Below are 16,299 nucleotides of genomic sequence, written 5' to 3' on the forward strand. Positions count from 1 at the left end.
CTTTAACCATCCTGTAGTGAATGGCCAAACAGTAAATTCACTACAACAGCACATCAGAGAATCATAACACCATATTCGAGTGCATTTTACTTTCCCATGAACAACATAATTGAACCCTTTAAATGTGGTAATTAAACAATAACACCTGGGTACAAGTATTTCTTTTGTTAACTTGCAGTTCTTATTAAACATTTTAAGAAATTGCAGCTACTATAATAAGTCGAATATTACCATGAAGCATGAAGACTGTCCAAGTTTTTATTCTTGCGCTTGTAAGCCAAAGCATTTGGCACAACCACAAAGCAGCAATGGTTCTTCTCAGCTCTTTAGTAAACTCTCCGCCCCACAGAGCAGCGTGACTAGAAGTCAATACATAGGTGTCAATTATCAAAGCTGATGTGCATTACTTTAATGTTACTCCTGCCCCGTGATGGGTTTTTTGGGTCTAATTTTCAACATTCATGATTCATGTCGTGACTGACTGAGCGGGCGAGTGTCTGTGTTCAAGCATACATGCTTGTCACCGAGAGCTGTGCAGACACATGAGCCGCAGCCATCAGTGGCTCGATCACACCTTGTTGGAGCAGGCCCCCCTCTGACTGGTAAACAAGCTAATCTGCAGTTGTGTGTATGTGAGTGTGTAAGTGCGTGAATGCGCTTTGCGGCCGGGTGTGTGAATGTAAGTATCTTTATGTGATAAGGTGTTTAAGATTCAGGGTGGGTTCCCTCACGGATGACCGAGACAAAGTGCAGAACAGCAGACTGTGTGTCATGAGCTCTAATAGGCGTGTTGAATTTAGCCTTAAAGAGGCAGAAAGAAAACAGTGTTCGCAAGATACAGACAGGGGGTGTTGGCGAAAGATTAATTACTGATGATAATTGGATTAGAAGAAAAAAATATTTTTTACCCAGCTAATAAGCGCTAAGTGGGGCAGGATTTGTGTATCTCAAGGGCACCTGCTACATCCCAGCAGGTGTTTTAAGTGTTACCAATAAAGTTTTCAGACTTTTTATTCAAATTATTTGGTAACTTTAAGTCCCCTTGTTCTGTCAAGTTCATTTTTTGACATTCTTGATTGCAGAAAGACATCAGTCTGAAACATAAGCATCTTCTTTTGAGATTTCAAATGATCTAAAAACGGTTCAAATTTAATCATATTGTGTTTTTAAGGAAGTAACAACCTCTTGCATTGCAACATTTTGTCCAATCAGTAACCCAAAACGTCAAATAAGATGAAGGACAAGCTCCATATATTCACATTTAATAACCAGGAGCAATTTATTATTTGTCCAAAATGGCGTAATTCTTTTGGTTGACAAAAATTTGGTAGTCAATCCACCCTTATTGCATAGACTGTAAATGAAAGATGGGCATAGCTGTTGAATTGTCACGATTGGTTTTTGAAGCCTTCTTTTGCATTTGTTGTGTTAGTTGTCATGACATGTGTTTTTTGTTTCTGTGTAGTTTTTTGTTTGTTCGTTTTTTGACATCCAGAATGAGAAGTCGTATCTTTCCGTGAATATTAGCAAGCTTGTTTACCAAGGCATAGACTATTCGGGTTCCTTTCACAGATACAGATACTTGTTAATTAGTGTTACGTTACACAAAGAAAATGAGGAGCCTATGGGGGCTTTTGTAGTCAGCCTCAAGCGGCCACTTAAGGATCTGCAGTTTTTATTTTTGACATTTCCTGTCAGCTGTGTTTTGTCATTTCAGCTAAAATGTTAATTCTGTTTCATATATAATGTGCCAGGCTTTTATTTTTCACCTTTTAAGGCTTATTATGAACGGATTATATCGTCTGCTAGAAGCAGGAAGATGTACAAAAACTAGTCCTTTACTTTGGATTTAACATCTGTGTGATGCATGCGGGAGGTGAGGAATTACTTATGTCAGCTCTTATATCCATATTATGAGGATTCATATTGGTGATTGTATAGATATATGTGTATGTGTGTGTGTGTGTGGGGGGGGGTGTTATTGTGTAACCGCCTGCAGATAAGAAGCGGATGCATCTCCTTAATAAGGGAATTATTATTACGGCCTTGGTGACAATCACCAGCACCCATGCTGTGCCTGTGTGAACTTTAGTGTCTCTGTGCTGGTTAAATAAAGCTTGTAATTGCACTGGCAGCTTTAAGGCTCCCCTGTGGTGACAGGGAGGTAGGTGTGTGTGTGCGCACACATGTCAAAGGGTGAAATAGTGGGGTGACAAGGGGCCAATTAATGTATCACGTCTGTTTTTTCTCCTCGGCCTCTGTTTCTGCATCAGGTTAAAGAGCAGATGAATAGGGGCAAATGCGATTGTGTGATGTGTGTGTGTGTGTGTGTCTTTTCATGCACGTCGAGCAATAAGTAGTGCATTAGACTAACCTATCTCTGTCCTCATCTTTGGCGTACGTGGACACACACACACGCTCATAATGAAATCACAAAGCCCCTCCATATCATTGCTATCACAGAAAGATATAAACCCATTAGCTTGTTCCTTTGGGCGTGGACGCACACACATACACGCACAGGTTTATCATTACACGCTGTAAAGCTTTTCCAATTGTATTATCCCTCTGATGTCCTTCTCTCTGTTGTCTGTTCCAATGCCCGGGGTGCAGAGGACAGATAGGGGGGGTTGTGTGTGTGTTTGGGAGATGCTGGGTGAGATAAGGTGTGTGTGTGTGTGTGTGTGCCTCTGATGAGAGGTGTCTCGTAGACAAGAAAACAGACAAGTTGTGCTGCTTTTTAATGCAATTTTCTCAAAATAGAAAATCATAAAAAGTTGTTAGTACAGCATGAAAAACAGGATGGACCGCCGTACTTCATGTTCACCCTTTTTAAATTAGAGTGTAAATTAGAGTCACTTGTCTGACCAGAGGAAATTAGCTATTCAGATTCAGCACCAAAAGGTTAAAGAACGTAGCTAGCTTTTCACCGGCTGTGCAGCTCTTTCTTAATTTATTTTTAGTCGATTTAATACTCCAATTTCTGTTACTTATTAAAAACAACAAATTTTTATTCATTTACAGGAAGAGATGACCTTCAGCAAACACTGCCTGTTCCTTTTAACACTTTAAAACCAACATTGCTTAGCTGTTTTTCCCCTCTTTAATCCTATTCAAAAAGACTGATTGGAGGCATTTTTTTTTTTTTCATCCTCAGATTGAACTAATATGTTGCAAAGTGCAAGACAGGGAGGTCATAAAGTGTATTTAAAGGCTTGTTGGTCTTTCTTCTTTTTATTGAGAAAGTAAAGGTAGCTGGAAAACACAACAGCACCAGTCTTAGACTGGGAAGTTGGAAAACAGAGTTCACCCAAAGTCCCTGCATCTTTTGGCATATGGGTTACCTGCTCAACCAAGTGTGCCACAGCAGGGCCCCCATTTCTTACTGTGGATCCAGATATAGCTCAATATCAGCTCAATAAGTGGGGTTAAGCCACATTTCTGCTGACAAGAGAACCAATGGCATAACGTCCTTTAGGGATGTAATAGCACGTTTGTTGCTGCAGCATATTTGTCGATCTTAAGTCTTAATAAGACTAAGTTAAAGTCCTTAGATGATATTCATAGGACTTCAGATTGAGAAAGCTCCTCAACAGTTTTTATTGTCACCAGTTACTCTGTAGGAAGCTCGGCAACTCTGCAAGATCCTAATTTTTTGTGATTTCTGTGGTTATTTCGCTTCTCTTCAGGCTCTTTGTGGTTTCTTTGCATTTCTGTTTTTTGGTCACTTTGTGATGTTTTTTGTATTTTAACACAAAGTTCAGAAACCTTTGCTTGTTTTTCACTTTTTTATTACTTTTTTCACTTACCTCTTGATCAGTATGCCTTTAGAACAAAACTGTATTTCACATAAAAAAAAAAAAAAAAAAAAGGCCTTTATAAGAAAAAAGCTGATAATATGGTAAAATTCGTGTCTTGGGTTAAAAATTTAATGTTTTTTTTAAAGCACAAACAAGATTAATGGACTGGTTCCTGTACAGTGCTTTTCTACTCTACACTCAAAGCACTTTATCTAAAAATTATTCTCGCCCAAGGATGCTTTGGCATGCAGAGTGGAGCGGCCAGGGATCGAACCCCCAAACTAAATTCAATTCAATTCAATTTTATTTATACAGCGCCAAATCACAACAACAATCGCCTCAAGGTGCTTAATATTGTAAGGTAGACCCTACAATAATACATAGAGAGAAAAACCCAACAATCATATGAGCAAGCACTTTGGCGACAGTGGGAAGGAAAAACTCTTTTAACAGGGTGAAACCTCCGGCAGGACCAGGCTCAGGGAGGGGCGGCCATCTGCCGCGACTGGTTGGGGAGAGAGAAGGAAGACAGAATAAAAGACACGCTGTGTAAGAATAATTGCATTAATAATTATTAATTGCATTATTAATTGACAGCCGGGTTTTGACGCTCTCTGTAGACACATACAGTCACATTTCTATCTCTACAGACTTTATATATATATATATATAGACTCACAGCACACACCCCCTACATACAAACATTGCCATACACACACATCCCAGCAGTGGGCCCAGCTCCTAATGCGCTAACAAGCTCCCTCTCTCCTCCCCTCGCCTCCTCTCCTCCTCCAGCCTCCCTCGGTCTCAAGTGATCACAGGAGTCGAACACCGCCACAATGAGCGGCGCTGCGGGAGAGAAAAGGTCTGAAATGGACAGAGAGAGAGAGCGACAGAAGAGGGGGAGAAAGAGCAGGAGGAAAGCACGAACACTTCACTCTCTCCACTCCTTTCAGCCACGCACAAGAAAATGAGTTTCTGACTCGACACAAAAGAGCCTCTTTATCCGCCCCCTCTCTCCTCCATGTTTCTCCTGTCCGCCTTTCTCTGCTCTGCTTTCTTTTTCTCCCTCACCAGCCTTTCTCCCCTCTTCCTCCCCTTATAATTTTCCCTCTTTCTTTCCCCTTCTCTCGCTGAAAGAGGGATATTTTTCTGCTAATGACTTAATAAGAGGAGCCATCTGAAATTCAATTACAGCAGATTTCATAGTGGCGACTGCCATTTGGATAGAGGGACAGAGGGATGGATAGAGGCAGAGATGTGCGAGCGCATTGCAACTCTATTTTCTATGACCTCTCAATGGTTTCTACTTTTTTTCTTTTTTTAATACCAATAATAATAACTTTATTTCAGTACCGTGCTTCGTGTAGACCGGCCTCCTGAAATGCCTCACAGAGGAGGATTAAAAATTTGGGAAAATAAATAACAAGAAAACCTAAAATCGTTAAATCTCAGTCACAGTTTCTGTTATTAAGACTTAATTTTCAGTATCAAATAAGAGAAAAATGTTTGTAAAAGCTGAAGCAGAAAGAGACACACAGGACCTGTATTTAATTTGGCTTAAAGAAGTGATACAGATAAATATTTTTGCTCTAAATGTTGTCACGTAAAGAAAAGTGCTAAAGTTTGCTTCGATGGCGAAGTGGCTCGAAGCAGCGTCAACAGGGTTTCTCGAGGCTCCCAAGACAGGACAAGGTGTCGAGACCACACGTGACTTTCATAAAAAAATAAGAAAAAAGGTTTAATATGCAGTCGGTGTTGTAGAGACATTAATTATAAAGATTTATAAAGACCCCATGTGGACACTTTCATTGCTAGAACAGCCCAGCGTAGCCGACGTTCTCCGTGCAGTGTTTTAAAGCTTGTCCACTGCTGATGAAGGTGAGATTATTGCTTGTGTGTGTTTTGCACATCGGTCCGTCGTCCCTGTCCTCCTCATGTCGCCTCATCCCGGCGGGGAGTTGGTGTTTGTGACACGGTGACACAGCCCACGCTGAGAGGAACAAAAAGGGAAGGAGGTATAAAGGAGGCAGACGGAGGACCAGCGAAGAAAGAGATGTTCACGTCACTTATCTCAGCAGTGGTACTGCATCTCTGTATGTATTTGTCCTTATTCTCCCGTCTCTGCAGACATCTTTCTTTCCCGTGGGTGTCCTTTAAACCTTTTCACCTCCTCAGAAATGAGGAAACGGGAGCCTTTTATGTGCCTTTTTTTTCCCTCCCCCTTTTTCAGATGCACATTATTAAAACATGATATGAAGATGATTAGGTGTTGTTTGCCTGAATATATAATAGCACCTCTATCTCCTAATTGCATTACATCCACACCTCTCTTCCCCCCCTGACTCGCACAAACACACCTTCGTTCACCAAAGGGGGGGTGCGATGGCGGTGAGGGGGAAGCAGGAAAGGGCAAATGGCGAGATCACACAGAGACTCGGCGTGCGAGGCGCCGGCTTGACGGTCTTTGCACGCCTGCCGCTGCTCTCCCGGCTCTCGTGTTGTTACTTAAACATTGCCGTCGCTGCCTCGCTTCCTCTGCGCCTCACCGCAGGATTCTCACCCTTCTTTCATCTTCACCTTCGCTCTTTCCCTTTTAACAAGTTCTCTTCCTCCCTCAGCATCTCACTGCATTTGCACCTCCGACCCCCGTCCCTCCCTCCGAGGTTTCGACGAGTATTTTTTTTGAAACAATAACAGCTGTTTTTAGACGTTGAAGTTCCCGTGAAGTCAAGTCTGGTAAATGTCAGAAACAATCTTTGACAAACCGTCACCCTGTCACAAGTTTATATAGATTTCCTCCTCTCTATTTTCCCTGCTTTTTTTCCACTTATCTGCCCCCCTCCTTTCCCCTCTGTTGTGCCAGCGCACTTTAAAGCAGCCATATTGTTGTTATTATCATTGTCTCTAACTGAATCAGTTACCATTAGACCTGAATCTCTCTCCTTCTGAGGCCCATAGACCAGCTCTCTAACCCAATAGAAAACCCATGGGTGCTATTACAGATGGCCGAGCCATTCACAACGTGCACACACACACAGATTTCATTCTGAAGATTCATTGGCTTAATCCCATCACACACTCAAACAGCATCACGTGCACACACACACACACACACACACACACACACACACACTGTGCTTTCTCACATCCAAACTTATCAAATCCGGACACACACATAAACACTGTTTTCTCATTGAAAAGCCCTTGTTATTGGAGCTCACTGAGCAAATGGTCATTCTGTTGGGAGATGATGGGACTGAACTGTGTGTTTATGTGTGTATGGGTGTGTGCGTGTGTGTCAGGAGGCCGTAACAGCTGTGCGTGTCTGTCATTATGGGGGGGATGTATGAGAAGGACTAAGCAAGAGAGGGTAAATGTCATTCTATCAATGAGGTTATCTCTAATAGATGGACAGTTGAAGTCCTGGTTTCCATTTACTCTGCTCTCTGCTGAATCCCTGCGCCTCTCGTTTTGAATAATAGCAAGTGATAAATAGCAAGTTTTTTTCTCTCTTTCTGTCTCTGGCTGGATTATTCTCTGTAGAGTCACATGGACATGAAGGTACATGGTCATTCAATAAACACGTGGTATTTCAGTTTTCTTGTACTGGGCTCCAAATTAGGGTTTGAGTTCTTTTATCATTTATATTATATTAATCCAAAAGCTAATCCTTTAAAGGTTTACTCCCTTTTTATATAAGCGTTCATTTTAGGGCACGGCCTGGTGATATTTGTTGTTCCAGAGGGCCATAATAAGTGAGAGAGCTCACTTTGGAGGGCTGAATTGAAACATGACGCACACAGTGCTGAATTATGTTAAACTGCATGAATTTGGAGGACATTGCAGATTATTTCACAATGGGTTATTTGCCGGCCTACAAGGCCTACGCAGTCTGAATAAGAGATGCAGCGGATTTCTATTGAGGGTTAAACTCTTGACAAATAATGCACATTTAGTAGTGATTATAGTGAGCTTTAAAAAAATTTGGAAGCACATGAGACTTGAATGGAACATCAAAGGTTTTTCATAACTATGCACTGTGTTTAGAAAAGGGGTGGGGGGGGGGGCTGAAATTGGAGAAAGCTTTGTTAAAGTAGCTCAACTTCATTTTAGTTTCACATTTAATAGTATGAAGTATGCAAACACTTAATTAGCAAGGGTTTTTTTTTTCTTTAAATGGTTGGCCTCGAGCAGTATTGTCCCCATAAATTTGAAGGATTTTAATATTTACAACAGAAACAGTTATCCTGGTCTTCAGTCCCCCAGTTGGCCGGTGTCCTTTGTAACACCACCCATTTGAAGCTCTGCAGCACCAGTGTGCAACTTTATCTAGTATCTTTATCACCTCCATATTCACCATGACCAGTACTTTCACCTTAAATGCGTATTTGTAAGCTTGACTAAAAGAAACAAACATAATGGTTATTTTGTGTTTTATTCCTGTCCCATTTTTGTGTGGCAGCGGTTATAGACGTAGGCTCGAACCACAGGACCTTTTTCGGTATAATGGTATCGGCATTTATAGCGACTGATACCGATGAAAATTTAAAAATAAATACAATAAGACCCGGAAACACTGTTGTATTTCTCTCTGTGGGAAAGTGATTTGAATGCTTTTGTTTTTATCTTTTTTTGTGTTATTTGAATTATTTTGTTTCTGTTGACTATGATTCTGGAATAATTAAAGCTGATAATCCATATTTGTCCACCACAACAACCAGCAAATCCGAGCTGAGTCTGGCTCAGTGTAAACAATTTCTGACATAAAATAAAACATTGGTTGATGTATCAGATTGTACTGCCTCTGCTATGGTTGGGCAGTCAGCTAAACTCCTTCCCCACATCAAGACTCTGACGACACGATTCCCGGTTCACAGGTTTATTGACACAGGGAAAGGTGAAACTGTAACAAACAGTACAAGACATAATCACTGTACTTATTCACCATGTACATATATAACGAAGAAAATATATTAACCCAGTTTTTAATATGTCGACATGCAATGTTCATATGAATTACTTCCTTTTAACTCAAATACAAACATCAAATTATGATTTTAACAAGTCTTGCTACAATGAATGCCTCCAATTCGTTTATCGTTCCCCTTTAACTAGCTCCATAGCGATTGCTAGCGTAAACTGCATAAGATTGCATCATCATTAAACTTATAGAAAAATGAACTTACTTGAAAGAAAGTGGTCTATACATGCACATAAAATATAAAACAAGTTTGTACATACCCACAATGCTACCAAAGGCAAAGGATGTATGTGGATGCCACTGGATTTGTCTGACTAAGGCCACCATGCTGCACATGCCTTCTCCTTATTTCACAGACTTACTTCCTGTTTACTGACGACATCATGTCCTACTACCGACTACAGGTTTTAAGGTGGCACCAGAGAGTTACAATCGCATATTTAAACATTTAGCAAATCCAAGAAAACAGTCTAACTTAAAATAACTTTCAATATCAGAACACTCCCGCCTGGCGTGATTAACGCCACCACACTTTGTCAATGACATTTCAACATCTAGACATCTGAAGCCAGAAGAAGTACTATTTCTGTAATGGGTCTCACAAACAATGTTTCTCCTCCTGGCTTGATGACCTTGAGCTCGACCTGGCGAACTTTACCATCTTTGCTTTGGAAGGTCTGTGTTACCAGACCAAGTGGCCACTTATTTCTTTGTACTTGGCTGTCCTTGAGGAGAACAACATCCCCTGACTTAATGTTTGGGTTAGATGACTGCCACTTCCTACGTGATTGCAATGTTGGAAGGAACTGCTTGCGCCACCTGTCCCAGAAGGTGTTGGACAGGTGCTGGACTTGTCTCCACTGATGCTTGTAGAGGTCAGAGGGTCCAAACTCTCCTGGAGGAGCAGGAACACAGTTTACCTTCTGTGTTAGAAGAGCAGCTGGTGTAAGAATGAATGAGTTGTCGGGGTCAGTTGTTACAGGAACAAGAGGCCGGGCATTAATGATGCCTGCTACTTCTGCCATGAAAGTTACCAACACTTCATGGGTAAGCTGCCCTTGAGCTGGAGGAACATGGAGTCAAGAATCCTCCTGGCCAGACCAATCATCCTTTCCCACGTTCCACCAAAGTGGGAGGCATGTGGAGGTTGAATGTCCAAGAGCATCCTTGGGCTGACAGGTAAGACTTGACACCATTGTGGTCGATGTTAGAAGGTATCTTCAAGGCCTGACAAGCACCCACAAAGTTAGTGCCTCTGTCTGATCGAATACTTTTGACCGCCCTCTAACTGCTAGAAACCGCCTCAATGCGTTGATAAAGCTGGACGTGTCGAGAGATTCTATGACTTCGATATGTACGGCTCTTACGCTCATACATGTGAAAATCACGGCCCACCTTTTGCTGTGTGAGAGGCCTCCTCTAGTCCGGCGTGCAGAAACACTCCAAGGACCAAACACATCAAGGCCAACATTTGTGAAGGAGGGTCTGTTGAGAGACGATCTGCCGGAAGGCTGGCCATTTTTGGCAGCTTACTGGAGCTCTGAGTCTTCTGCATGTCACACATCGGTAGATGATGCTGCTCACTTTTCTCTTGCCACCAACTATCCAAAACCCAGCTGCACGGACAGCCCCTTCCGTAAAGAGACGCCCTTGATGGTGAACTTGTTCGTGGTACTGTCTAATGAGCAGGGTTGCAATATGATGATTGCCTGGAATAATCACAGGAGTCTTCTCACTCTGAGCAAGACTCGAATAGTGAAGACGACCTCCGACTCTTAGTAGGCCATGTGCATCAATAAAGGGATCGAGGCTTTTCAGAGGACTACTTCTGGGAACCTCTTTGTGTATTATGATACATTTGATCTCCTCGCCATAAACCTCTTCTTGGACTGTTCGAATGATGATGTCTGAGGCTTGGGTGGCTTCCTCAACACTAAATCCTGTCTTGCAAAGATGCCAGCCCTTACAAGGTTTGTTTGTTGTGATCATGTTGTAACAACTGGCAATATGTTTCAGATGGGTGATTGCACGAGTCAGTGACCGCCACGAAGAAAACTTGGTGAATCGTTGGGACCCAAGTTGCTTGGATGCTGTGGCAGTGCTTAATGTGGACACAAGCGGTCGGATGTCTGGATCCAAACCTGGGTCCACAAGATCAAAGGTGATGTCAGGGACATCTTGCTCTGGTTTGGACAGAAACCTGGGTCCACTAAGCCAGTTGGTGTCTTTTAAAGTGCCCGCAGCAACCGAACGTGTTGCATGGTCTGCAGGGTTCTGGTTTGTGGCCACGTGAGCGCCACTGGCGTGGACTGGAGGATCTTCGAATGCGCGGGACCCGATTACTTACGTACACATAAAAGCGCCTGGTCTCATTGCAAATGTAGCCCAGAACCACCTTACTATCTGTGTAATAAGTCACAGCATTAAGCTGAAGATCAAGTTCTGCTGAGATCAGGTCTGACAACTCAACAGCCAGTACTGCTGCACAGAGCTCTAATCTCGGGATTGTGTGCTCTGGACGAGGTGCCAGCTTGGCCTTTCCCATGACGAACCCCACATGATGTTTTCCAGCAGTGTCTGTGACTCTAAGATATGCTACTGCAGCAATAGCTTTTGTTGAAGCGTCAGAGAAAACACACAATTCTCTGTTGACAGCTGTCGATGGTGAAGTTTCAGTGTAGGGTCTGGGTATCATCAGACTTGACAACTCTGTCAGTGAAGCTCTCCACGAGGTCCAAGCTTCCTCCTTGTCTCGAGGTAATGGCGCATCCCAGTCACCATTCTCAGCAGTGAGCTCTCGCAGAATGGCCTTGCCTTGTATTACAACTGGTGCTACAAACCCAAGAGGGTCGTAGAGACTGTTAATGATAGATAAGACTCCTCGGCGAGTATAAGGTTTTGTCTCCTGGGAGACACTGAAGACAAAGCAATCTGTTTGAAGGTTCCAGTTGAGCCGAGACTGCGCTGCATTGGTACTGTGTCTGCATCGAGGTCAAGATCTTTAAGGTCACTTGCATAGTCTCTTGAAGGAAAGGCTCTCATGACCTCCTTCTTGTTTGCTGCGATCTTATGCAGCCTCAGGTTAGACCTGGAGAGGACATCCTGCGTCTTCTTTAACAAGTTGATAGCTGCTTCGACTGTAGGCAGAGACTTCAATCCATCATCTACATAAAAGTCTCGCATCACAAAATGCTTTACATCAGGGTCAATATGGAACTCACTGACCTGAACGGATTGATGCAGGCCATAAATAGCCACTGCAGGCGAGGGGCTATTCCCAAACACGTGGACTGTCATGCGGTAGTCCACGACATCTTTGGAGAGGTCATTATCACGGAACCATAGAAACCTCAAGAAGTTTCTGTCCTCTTCTCTGACCAAGAAAGAGTAGAACATTTGTTCTATGTCTGCTGAGAATGCAACAGCTTCCTTTCTAAAGCGCATCAATACACCCAGCAGTGTGTTGTTCAGGTCAGGCCCGTCAACAGCACATCATTGAGTGACACACCATTGAATCGAGCACTGGAGTCAAAAACTATTCTGATCTTCTTGGGTTTCTTGGGATGGTACACACCGAATGTTGGTAAATACCATCGCTCTTCCTCCTCACCCAACGGAGGAGCCAACTCTGCATGACCATTTTAAACATCTGTTCCATGAAGCTAAGGAAGTGTTCCCTCATTTCAGGCTTCCTCTCAAAGTTGTGAATGAGAGACTTGAGGCGCTTCAGTGCCAGAGGCCTGTTGTTAGGAAGCTGCTGACGTGGACTCTTGAAGGGTAAAGGGGCTACCCAGCTGTTATTTGTGTCTTTCTGTAGTCCATCCTTCATTATTTTCATGAATGAAGCGTCCTGAATCGAAGGAGCAACTTGGTTATCCTCTTTGGTCCTCTTGAACAGATTGCATCCAAGATGGTCAACATCACAGGTGGACTCTTGTTCAGAACATGTTGGAAGATGGTCTGCAACCTGGATGGCGCTGTACCTTTCTTTAACACAAAACACATTAGGGCATGGGTTAAAGATAGATGGCCTTCGCAGCTCTGTGGTATTTGTATAGAAGGAGCTGATTGCTGATGGCCTATGGACACTGCCGAGACACACGTTGCCCACAACAACCCACCCCAGATCTAACTTCTGAGCATAGGGCTGGTTGTGTGAACCATTCACCTGTTTGCGGACTTTATGTACTCTGATAACGTCCCGCCCTAAGAGAAGCATGATCTGGGCATTTGGGTCCAGATCTGGGATGAGGTGTGCCAGTGACTTTAAATGTGCATGATGAAGAGCGACATCAGGGGTTGGAATCTCATCCCTGTTGTTGGGAATTTCATTGCATTCTGTGAGACTGGGTAATGGAATGCGGGCAGTCCCATCAAGAGATTCCACCTCATAGCCACTTGCCCTCCTACCTGATGATTCTTTTACTCCTGCACATGTTCTCAGTATGTATGGCGCACTTGGGCTTTTGTCACCAAACACTTCAAAAAACTGTGAGCGAACTAACGACCTGTTACTTTGCTCATCCAAAATTGCATACAGCTTCACTGCTTTTCTCTGTTCCCAGCTGGATATACCTTCACGAGGCATATTTTGGAACAGGATCGGTCCATCAGATCTCCCCCGCAAACCTTTGTGCATTTGGCTGTGATGTCCGATTGAGGCAAAGTTTCAACTTCCTCCCCGCCATGGTCTGGAGCAGGGTCCTTCACTTCTATCCAAGGTGCAGGCCCTGGATGTAGAACTGTGTTGTGCCTTTCACTTTTGCACTCAGAACACTGCACTTTGACCTTGCAATCCCTAGCAAGGTGCGATGATGCTGAACAGCATTTGAAACACAAATTGTGCTCCTTCAAGAACATCTTGCGCTCTTCAATCGGTTTTCTCTGAATGCACGACATTTGCGTAATGGGTGTGGTTTCCCATGAATGGGGCATACTTTTTCACAATCATCAAGCTTTGATGAAAATTTACTAGAATAAGAACTAGCTCTGGAGGATACGTCCATTTTACAGACTGAGATTTCTCTATGCTTGTTTGGCTGCCACGCTAACTTTTCAGTCCTGGGGCTGATGTCTGTCTGAGTGATGAAGTTGAAGCTTGGATCATTGGCAATGCTAGCCTCCTGGCTAACAAACTCTACAAAAAAGGTAAAGGCGGATACGGCACATGCTCTCGCCGTTTGTACGATGCGCCAGCTGAAGCCCACTTTTCTTGCAGGCGAAAGGGGAGCTTCTGCACGATTGGGTTGACACCTCTTGCTGTGTCAAGGAATGAAAGTCCAGGTAGGTCTCCTTCATCCTTAGCGAAAGAAGTTCCATCAGAAGATCACTCAACTTTGTTAACTTAGCATAGTCTCGATTTCCTACCTTTGGAAATGTGTCAATGCGCTTGAAGAGAGAATCCTCTATTGCCTCTGTTGAGCCGTAGGTTCTATCGAGTCTTTCCCATATCATATCCAGCCCAGCTCCTGGATGATTGACATGAATTGCTCTGATCTGCTCTGCGTGTTCTTTTGACTCCTTGCCAAGCCACTTTAAAAGAAGATCCATCTCTTCACTCGCAGTCAAATCTAAGCCACTGGTTGCAGATAGAAATGAGCGTTTCCAGGCTCTGTAATTCTGTGGCTTGTCATTAAATTGAAGTAAGCCTGTAGACACAAGTTCACGGCGTGCAAGATATCTCACAAAATCATTTGGGTTGGGGCTGCTATAGCTGGCGTTGGGAGAAATGGGATAGGCTGAGGAAAATGCACCACTATAGTCATTTTGAGATCCGAGATTCCGGGCTGGAGTATCAAAACTGTGTTCAAATCTTACTTGTCGTGGCTCGTGAACATCTTCTTCCTTACAGATCTGAACTCCATGTGAGCTGGGGAATGGCTCTGATTTTATTGGCGTAACACTTTCATGCCGCTGATGCTCTGTCTCTGATACTTTGCCTTGGTCCGCAACATACTGTTGTGTCCGTTGAGTAGTTTCTAGAGGGTCGGAATCTAGTACAAGGTCACAACTACGTCTTTCACTATTGATATCAGCTGCAGCTTCTAGCACTTCTGCCTCCGCAATGGCTGCAGCAGTTTCTTTCTTATATTCTAGCATTTGCATTGAGGCTTCCAATTTAGCCTTTTCTAGTTTTAGGTTTATTTCCTCCTCAGCATAAGAAAGACGAGCCTGCTTTGCTGCTTCTGCACGTGCTCGTGCCTTGGCTGCAGCAGACCCAGTTGATGATGCACAGGAGTGCACAGAAGGAGGCGTGCGAGTGCGTTTTTGACATGGTTGTTTCTTCTGACTTGGATTAAACAATTTCTTAGCGAATCTCTGCTCAGATGTGCTAATTGTCCATTAGTTGATTGTGATGATGGTCTCCCTACCATCTGTCGGCGTTTCCACGTTATCTTGCCCGCTAGGAAGTGTGGTTTCACTGTACTGCCTCTGCTATGGTTGGGCAGTCAGCTAAACTCCTTCCCCACATCAAGACTCTGACGACACGATTCCCGGTTCACAGGTTTATTGACACAGGGAAAGGTGAAACTGTAACAAACAGTACAAGACATAATCACTGTACTTATTCACCATGTACATATATAACGAAGAAAATATATTAACCCAGTTTTTTAATATGTCGACATGCAATGTTCATATGAATTACTTCCCTTTTTAACTCAAATACAAACATCAAATTATGATTTTAACAAGTCTTGCTACAATGAATGCCTCCAATTCGTTTATCGTTCCCCTTTAACTAGCTCCATAGCGATTGCTAGCGTAAACTGCATAAGATTGCATCATCATTAAACTTATAGAAAAATGAACTTACTTGAAAGAAAGTGGTCTATACATGCACATAAAATATAAAACAAGTTTGTACATACCCACAATGCTACCAAAGGCAAAGGATGTATGTGGATGCCACTGGATTTGTCTGACTAAGGCCACCATGCTGCACATGCCTTCTCCTTATTTCACAGACTTACTTCCTGTTTACTGACGACATCATGTCCTACTACCGACTACAGGTTTTAAGGTGGCACCAGAGAGTTACAATCGCATATTTAAACATTTAGCAAATCCAAGAAAACAGTCTAACTTAAAATAACTTTCAATATCAGAACACAGATATTTAAATCACCAAATATCAGTATTGGAATTGATATCGTTCCTAAAACTCCTGTATTGGTCGGCCTCTAGTGGTGGTTTTAGTAACTTTTTAAGGGCAAGTTAACCCATTGTTGCTCTTTCTGTTAGTGTCTGTGTTTCTGCTCCTGTTTGAGTTGTCCTTGACCTTTGAACTCAGCTATGAGGAGCGCGCCCGATACTTAGAAAATATCGTGCAGCACCACCAGGAGCCAACCACGTTTGAGGATTACGCAGCCCGAGTCTACAGTCCTGCTCCTTGCACTCACCTGCCCTCTGACACAGGTAAGACTACAGCAACAGGAGCTACACCTGTCAAAAAATGTATGAAATAGGCTATAAATCTGGGTGTTAGCCATAACATGAGATGGTGTCAAAATT

The 16,299-nt window shown here is 43.1% G+C and overlaps 1 protein-coding gene and 1 long non-coding RNA gene across 5 annotated transcripts in view; one reads left to right on the plus strand and one right to left on the minus strand.

The window, feature by feature from the left end:
• ralgapa1 (Ral GTPase activating protein catalytic subunit alpha 1) overlaps window positions 1-16,299 on the plus strand; it is a 78,752-nt gene that overhangs the window by 55,852 nt on the left and 6,601 nt on the right. For all 4 annotated transcript variants that reach the window (XM_039603566.1, XM_039603568.1, XM_039603567.1 and 1 more), the window contains exon 44: window positions 16,079-16,203. In XM_039603566.1, the coding sequence (XP_039459500.1) occupies window positions 16,079-16,203 (125 nt within the window). The remainder of the gene's footprint in view (window positions 1-16,078; window positions 16,204-16,299) is intronic.
• LOC120434897 lies at window positions 8,578-15,912 on the minus strand. Its single transcript, XR_005609422.1, has 3 exons — window positions 15,657-15,912; window positions 15,156-15,315; window positions 8,578-8,706 (listed from the first exon to the last, which is right to left on the minus strand). It is a non-coding gene; the product is annotated as an uncharacterized LOC120434897 (long non-coding RNA).

This window comes from Oreochromis aureus, linkage group 19, assembly GCF_013358895.1.
Source record: "Oreochromis aureus strain Israel breed Guangdong linkage group 19, ZZ_aureus, whole genome shotgun sequence".
Classification (NCBI taxonomy): Eukaryota; Metazoa; Chordata; class Actinopteri; order Cichliformes; family Cichlidae; genus Oreochromis; species Oreochromis aureus.